This window comes from Protobothrops mucrosquamatus, unplaced genomic scaffold (genome assembly GCF_001527695.2).
Source record: "Protobothrops mucrosquamatus isolate PMUCROS unplaced genomic scaffold, P.Mucros_1.0 scaffold2621, whole genome shotgun sequence".
Lineage (NCBI taxonomy): Eukaryota > Metazoa > Chordata > Lepidosauria > Squamata > Viperidae > Protobothrops > Protobothrops mucrosquamatus.
Window position 1 is genome coordinate 41,897 of NW_015388675.1, and position 8,536 is coordinate 50,432.

The 8,536-nt window shown below is 34.9% G+C and overlaps 1 protein-coding gene across 1 annotated transcript in view; it reads right to left on the reverse strand.

The window, feature by feature from the left end:
- The window catches only part of LOC107296058 (band 4.1-like protein 4A), a 39,581-nt gene that overhangs the window by 5,901 nt on the left and 25,144 nt on the right, over positions 1–8,536 (reverse strand). The window contains exons 3-4 of the mRNA XM_029285965.1: positions 2,853–2,904; positions 2,217–2,295 (exon numbers count right to left, since the gene is read on the reverse strand). Coding sequence (XP_029141798.1) covers positions 2,217–2,295; positions 2,853–2,904 — 131 coding nt within the window. The remainder of the gene's footprint in view (positions 1–2,216; positions 2,296–2,852; positions 2,905–8,536) is intronic.

An 8,536-nucleotide genomic window follows, 5' to 3' on the forward strand; every position in this document is an offset into this window, starting at 1 on the left:
TTTTTATAGAGAGAGATCTTAGTATTTCAATATTATAGTTATTGTATTGACAATCTTAGCTTTTAGTGATCTTTTATGTCTTATAAGTTTCAGCTTTGTTGTTGAAATGGGTGTAATTTTTCCTTATTATATTTTATGCTGGTCTATGATTAAAGTAAGGATTTAACTGACTGATTGATATGGCACTATTGTATTGTATGCTATGATTACCATGCAATTAACATTAAGAAGTGAAAGTTGTGTATATAGTGAATAACCATAAAAAACATCACCTGGTTTAGAGCACTTTAAAACATGTCTGCATTACTAAATTTGAAACATTTGCAAAACACACTCTCCATATAAACCTAACTTCAATTAAGATGACTAAAATGACACTGGCTTCCTACATATATTCATTCATTCAACCATAACTGTCTGCAGAATAAAAAAAACTTCATTTGTGAGGTTGTTGACCCTGATAATGTAAGTTTCAAGGCTTATGCTAAAGTCAAAACATACCACACTATAAAGGGTTTCCCTTACCAAACAGCTGCACAGAAATCACAACTGTCTGCAGAAACCAAACATTACTTGAATAATGCTCCAAGGCAGGGGTGTCAAACTGCAGGCCTGCAAGCCAGTTGCAACATATGGAGGCCTCGCCCACCCCAGCTCCGGCAATGCAAAAAAAGTCGTGATGCGTCGCAACATGTCACATGACGCGGCGAGTTTGACACCCATGCTATAAGGAGTAGGACTCATTGTGTATGCTCATCTAGTGAGTATTCTAGATTTACTAATGAAGGATCAAATCTTATTTTGACTTAGCATTTAGAATCCCGGCAAATCATGTAAAGTTTATTGCAAAAATGCTTAATTTCTTTTTCTGAAATCCATGTTTCTTTCAACAGTACATGCTTCCATCTTTCAGTACATTTGAGAAAATTTCTTGTTTAACGTTTTCCTTAATTAAAGCCAAACAGATGGGTACATAGCCTATTAAATTTCACCTACAAATACTTTTTTCATGTACCATGTTTCCCCGAAAATAAGACCCACCCAGAAAATAAGCTCTAGCATGATTTTTAGCGTGTGCCTACTATAAGCCCTACCCCAAAAATAACCCCCCACTCCGTCCCACCGTCTGATTGCTCGTTGCTGCAATGGGGCTGGAGGCTGTACAGCGTGGCCACTGCCACAGGTTGAGACAAGGCAAGTGGGGGGGGTGGAGCTGCCCCACGCATCCTGCACCTGCATATCTCAGGGCCCCCACAGCCAGGCCATTCGCCTCTTCAGTGACTTTCCTCCACCCGTTCAATAAACCGGCTGCCCACCGGCCTCTTCCCTTTCACTCCCTCCCAAGCTGGACTGCCATACTACGGAGGATGGGCAGGGGAGGCTCGTCGCCTTACCCGGTCCTCCTCCGCTGTTTTGGAACCAGGGGGAGGTTAAGGTGAAAGGCCGCCACTGCTGCAGAGTATAACTAGCCTTTCTTGTTATACCAAAGTCAATTTTCTTTTGGTTGTTGTTTTTTTCCAGTAAGAAAATCCTGTACTTTATTTTGCATTTCTTCTTACATTTTCATATACGTCTTTTCAAAGAAAGGTTAAGGTTAGGCTTAGGCTTAGCCTAACCCTAACTCTAACCCTAACCCTAATCCTTTTCATGACTCTCTTCATACTTTGCCTAAATAGTTCTTGTTATTCTGCATAATGCCTAGGTATTATATACAACGCCTAGGAAAAATATATGACATATTAAAATAACACAGAAATTTTATATTTTGCATGAAAACATCACATATTCTATAGATCCCAGCTTTTCACACATTGTGAACATATATATTGGATTATGAAATTTTTGAATCCCCCATATATTTCCATTTTATGCATTGTAAATTCCTTCCTTCCTTTCACAAACAATTTTTTCATCAGAGCATCCAACCAACACACACATACCACAAACACAAAACAAGCAGTACAAAATGTTGGACTGTGTACATATAAAATTAAGACTCATTAGATTGAACATTACTGCATCTCACTGAGACTCATGTGATTTGACTAAACTATTTCTCACTATTTTTAAAATAAAGTTTTGTTAAACTCTGAATAAATTAAAGCTTCACTACTTTTCCTTTCCCTTCTCTCTTTAACAAATATAGTCAATTTTCAATCTACTTTAAAATAACATTAAGTCTTTTTTTGTGATCGTTGTTAAGAGTAATATAATACCTGGTGATTTCTTCTTTTAGTCTGCATGGATCTTCTGCATAGTATTTAACACCAAAATACAATGTGTAAGGTGGACCAGCTATTAGAAATAAGAGAACTATATAAAATTAAATGCATAAGCATACAATTTATATCTGGACATGCTTTGAAAACATTTTCTTTGGCACCTTATTGAGTCAAGCATTCACCTGCTCACCTGTAATTTTAGTTACAGGTAAGCTATTAAATTATCTTCCCATTTATTCTTAGAAACTATTCAAAATCCATTAGTATTGGGGTGGTGCTCCAATTAATTTTCTGATATTAAAATTGTAATAATATATACAAGCATGTAGAATTGATACAGCTGTAATATCCCCTGAATTTGTTTTGGCAGGAATCATAAGCTATCAAGAAAAAAGCTACCAGAAAAAAAAGGAACAGGATTAAAATAAAAATATTTGTACATAGGTGGAAAAATAAATTTTAGCACTCAAATCAGTATGATGCTCAATTTTGAGATTGATCAATATTTCTACATACAAAATAAGCAGAATAATTTGTGTCAGATTTCTCAAAAAGATCGGCTTTGCAGATGTATTTTCTAAGCCTCTCTGTCACTAAGCAATATTTATAAAGTTCAAATTATATACATACTATTTATGAGTTCCTTATGCTCTGCAATAGTCTTTGTAGGATCCAGCCAGAACTGTAATTATATAAAGAAAGAGTTAAGTTATTAAAAATACACATCAACATATATGCCACTTACAATACAAGACTTTAAGGATTTTGCCATAGACAAAATAAAACAAAACATTATACAAACTCTTTCTATAATTTATACGGATAGTTTTTCCCATCACTCTAATACTGTTGGAGAGATTGGGGAGGATTAAGTTTGCAAAATATGTGTTTTAAGATTAAAAAAATAATGCACCTATTCTGCCCATGCTAAAAATATAAAAAATTGCATACCAAAATGAATAATGTCAATAACATGTGGGAGGGACTCTAAGGGAACTAAAGTAAAGGCTATAAGGCCATATGCAGATGATGATTGATCTTCTCTAATCTATATTTTTATGTGAAAAACACTTAGTTGTCATTGATGACTATTGGTAACCAAACTGTCACTAGCCAGTTTGGTCCAATAATTAAGGCACTATGCTAGAAAACAGGAGACTGTGAGTTCAAGTCTCATCTTAGCCAGCTGGTGAATTAAACTAATCACTCTTCTGTCAGCCCAACCCATGTCACTGGGTTGCTGCTGTTGTGGGAAAACTGGAAGGAGGAGTTGTGATGGATATGTTTTCCATCTTGAGTTATTTGTAAAAATAATAAAGGTGGAATACAAATAAATAAATGTTCTCCAGATATGAAGCACATCTGCACACATTATGTGTCACCTCGTTAGATTCAACCTTTCTCGGCCTAGTGAGTGCCTGCTAAACTACAACTTTCATTAACTTTCATCAGTTTGTCCTCTATACAGTATTTTGTGTCTTAATATTTATTAGGGTTGCCCGAGAACTGAACAGTACATATGATTATTTAAAAAATACAGAAAAATAAGTTATATGAATAATTGATACAGTATTTTTAACATAAACTATAATTAGAGTAGTTCCAACCTTACTTCCCCATTGCTTTCTGACAATAGTATTTTAGGGATACTAAAATAATCTGTCTACTCAAGTTCATTTGTATCAACTCATGGATAATAAAATAAACTACGATATTGCTAAATCAGTAAAGAGTTAAACAGAATTAAAATTGCCAGTTGTTCTTGAATGAGAACATATAATATTTTTATTACCCTGTATAACAAACAAGCCAAAAAAAATCCCACTCAAAAAGAAAATATGGTCTGAAAATACGTAGAGTTGAAATATTTCAAACAAATCAACAAAATTAAAAATACAAATTAGCAGCTTAATATTTGCTACTACATTATTTCATCCATTTTGTAAGTATATGCACAGGTACATCTGTAAAAGCCAAGTATTTTTCTGTATAATTGTTTCTTAAAGTTACATGGAAATCTTAGAAATTATATTAGAAAATACATCATTATTAGAAAATTAGTAAAATGTACTACAATCCCCATATTGATTGAAACCAAGCCAAAAATTTAGAAGAGATATAGTTTACAGCAAGACATTGATCAAAAAAGATATTTGAGCTCTTTCCTGTATCAAATTGCAGATTCCAAGCATACCGTTTAAATACATATGAATATACATTTTGTTTCAGGCAAATAATACATAAATTAGATGCCAAATCATTAGAGAGCTCAGTCAAGAGAAGAAACATGAAAGAACATGCCTCTCAAACAAATATTCAAGCTTACCAAAATACATTTATCAACACTGCAGCTTCAATAAGGCATTTCTGTATAATTTGTATGAGCAACTGCAGGCCTATCTATATCATATACAGAATCCTAACACAGATTTCTATTCTCAGCAAGAAAACAGGCAGATCATATTCCATACCGATTATTTTAAACAGAGCTTAGGTTGTCACTTCAGTAAACAAAGTTGAAATCAAATAAGAGTACCAAAAATAAGAGACAAAGTATAGCTAGTAAACCAGATTCATTTGACCAAAATGTTGGATGATTTTTCTAGCAGAAGAATCTATAATTGATCAGATTATGAATCTGACCATACTCATTTTTATCCTGTTGGTGTCATAAAGGGTAGATTTCCAGTATTACTCCTTATTCCCAACAGATGTTTGGGACTTTTCTGCACTGCATCTTTAAGCTACTTGAGATGGAAAGGACTTAAGAGATCTCTTCTTTTAAAAAAAATTCCTATTGTTTTACCATTTTTCTTATCATTTGTGTTCAAAAGTGGCAGAAATATTGTCAATTTCACCAAGTTTTTAAAAACTCCACTGTTTCAAAACATCATCAGTGAAAATGTAAAAAAGAAAAAGAAAAGGAAGGAAAATAAAATTCAGTTTAATCATGTTTTTTTATATTTAGCCTGGAAGAAGGAACTGGCAGAATTCTTGTCAATTTCACATGGTTAAAGAAAAAAAGCTAGGTCCACCATTTCATTTTTTTAAATCAGGAGATGTGTACAAAAAGGCTTGGCATTTCACTTTTGCACAGTGAGTTTATTTAAAAATAAAAGCAAAGAAACTCCAGCATTTCATCAGTGCATCAGGAATAAAAAGAAAACAAGCATACAAACATAGATTCACGTATCAAAGTTCCTTCAGAAGAGAGCAGGCAGCCCAAGGTTCAACACAAATTGGCCATAGAAGAAAGCAACCAGTCATTGGAGCAGATGGGTTGTTCTTGCCACAGAGAACAGTATTGGACATATTTGCTTACTATGAAATGAAGTATAAGGGGTAAACTGAACACCATCATTTGTGCCAGCTCAAGCATATTACACTTGATGTGTAGCAGAAAAAAATTCCTTCCTGATTCATTGGAGGGGGGAGCATAGAAGACAATACTGCACATGGGCATGGTTAGTCCAGTGAAGAGAAGGACCAGGGGAGACATGATAGCAGTGTTCCAATATTTGAGGGGCTGTCACAGAGAGGAGGGGTCAAGCTATTTTCCAAGGCGCCTGAAGGAAGGACAAGAAGCAACGGGTGGAAACTAATCAAGGAGAGATTCAACTTAGAAATAAGGAAAATTTTTCTGATAGTGAGAACAATCAACGCCTTCAGAAGTTGTGGGAGCTTCATCACTGGAAGCTTTCAAGAAGACACTGGACTGCCATCTGTCAGAAAAGGTGGAAGGTCTCCTGCTTGGGTGGAGGGTGTCAAACTGCCGGCCCATGGGCGGGATGCATCACACAGAAGCTGCGCCCACCCCAGCTCTGGCAAAGGGGAAAAAACTGTGATATGTCACATGTCACATGACGCGGCGAGTTTGACACCCCTGACCTATAAGGTCCCTTCCAACTCTGTTATTCTATTCTATTCTATTCTATTCTATTCTATTCTATTCTATTCTATTCTATTCTATTCTATTCTACCGTACCCTACCCTAGTCTCCAAACCACCTGAAGGCAGGACGCGCCCTCAAGACATGGCTTTTCCAACAAGCGGGCCTGGCCTAGGGAGGATTTTTAAACTGGGTTTTTTAGAAATTTTAATTATCACAACACAAAAATTTTGGTTTTAATTTGGTTTTATTCGGTGGAGTGTGTGGGTCTTTCTTTGTTTTAATAATGTTGTGAGCCGCCCTGAGTCCTTCGGGAGAAGGGCGGGATATAAATTGGAATAATAATAATAATAATAATAACAGGTGGAAACTAATCAAGGAGAGAAGTAACCTGGAACTAAGGAGGAATTTCCTAAGAGTGAGAATAATCAACCAGTGGAACAAACTGCCTTTGGAAGTTGTGGATGATCTATCATTGGAGGCTTTTAAGAACAGACTGGCAGCCATTTATCAGAAATAGTATAGATGTCCTGTGAGAGCAGGTGGTTGGGCTAGATGACCTCCAAGGTCCCTTCTAACTCTGTTACTGTTATATGCCTGCCCTTGAAAAATGCTTATTAGTCTAAACCACCACTGGACCCACTGATCAGATGAATTAGATCTAAGACTCATCTGTCCCTATGCAATATCAATTATTTATTTATTATATTTGCTTGCCATCCATCTTCCCGCGAGATGATTCTGGGTGGCTTATAACAGTTAAAGCAATAAAACCATACAGACCTATATATCTAACTGCAATAAAAATACAAATTATGACCCTTTTTCCCCAGTCAATAAAAATTGTTCAATATGTTGAAAACATGGAAATGTCCAACATTTCAGTTTCTCACTTTACCCATTATATCAAGGCCCAAAGTATATAAAATAGTTCAAACCAATCTTAAAATGGGGTTCTGACAGAAGGAAGACAATAGAGTGTAATGGCATTAAACGTCATAATATTTAATGACATGGAAAATTGTGCAGCAGGCCAGATTTTAATATGTAGGTCAGATTTTAACTTTTTAATATATTTCATGACCAATCCAAATCACTGAAACATTTTATGTTTACACCATAAAATCATCTACTGTAGCTAAAGAGTCATTATTATGATTATTAATTCAAATTTAAATTCAATATATTAAATGTTTATATAAGAGACCTTTTGTTAAATAAAAAAACTTTTATCATCAGTCATAATCAAAATGCCTTTAGTTCTGTCATTTAAATAGTCATAAATACAAACCCTCCTTTCTTTCTCTCCTTGATCTTTTTATAATTTCCATTTTATTTACCCATTAAAGTAGGAAAAGAATATGATTTAATTTGATTCATTGGATTTGGTAAAATGGCTTAGCTCCCAGAAGATTCTGGGCAGCATCCAATAACTCCAATACATAGATTTAAAAAACGTGTTAAAAAACCACATAGCTGCCCAGACCAAACAACACTCCCCAACATGCAAAAACTTAGTAGGATCTCTCTAATTGCAGGCTTGGAATAAAGTCAGATTTTAAGATATTTCCTGAAACCAAAGAGAGTAGGGGCCATGCCTATTCTGAGAGTGTGCTCTTCCTAAAAATACACGCGTCAACAGAGAAAGCATGCACCATTATTGTCTTATCCCCAATAAGACAGTATTTAATTGATGGGACTTGAAACACACCCACTCTGTCTGAAAGCACTGGATGGGCAAAAACAACTCAAATGGCAGTCTCTATACCATGAAGGGCTTTGTAGTATCTTGAACTGCACCCAGGAGTCAACTGGAAACCAGTGCAGCTCATATAGCAATGAAGACACACTGGCATAACAAGAAGCATCTGTTATTGCTTGAATCATTACAATTTGAACCCATTTGAAGCTTCCAGATGGTTTTCAAGGGCCATATAGGTCTTCTTACAAATTTAGAACATAGCTGTATGAAGCCAACATACAAACAGAAATTTGTTTTCTTACTGCCCTATATGGGATTTAAACTAGTTTCAACACAACACACATAAGAGACTACAAGTTACTTCTTATGTGAGCAACATGATATTGCTAAACCTAGCCCATGTTCTCATTAAACTCATTTAGTTACTTCAGTCAACTTAATACTGTTCTTAATCTGCTATATTTATTTAATTCTATTTTGAAATGCAGTCTAAAATTATGCAATAAAAGAATGCATTTAAAACATAAAGTCAGTAAGAAAAAAAGCTGTTTTAGTCGAAGTCATAAAACAATTTTATCCCACAAATTTTCAACTAAACCTTAAAGAAAATATAGCTATTATCCAGTAATACTATCTATCTATCTATCTATCTATCTATCTATCTATCTATCTATCTATCTATCTATCTATCTATCTATCTATCTATCTATCTATCATATATTG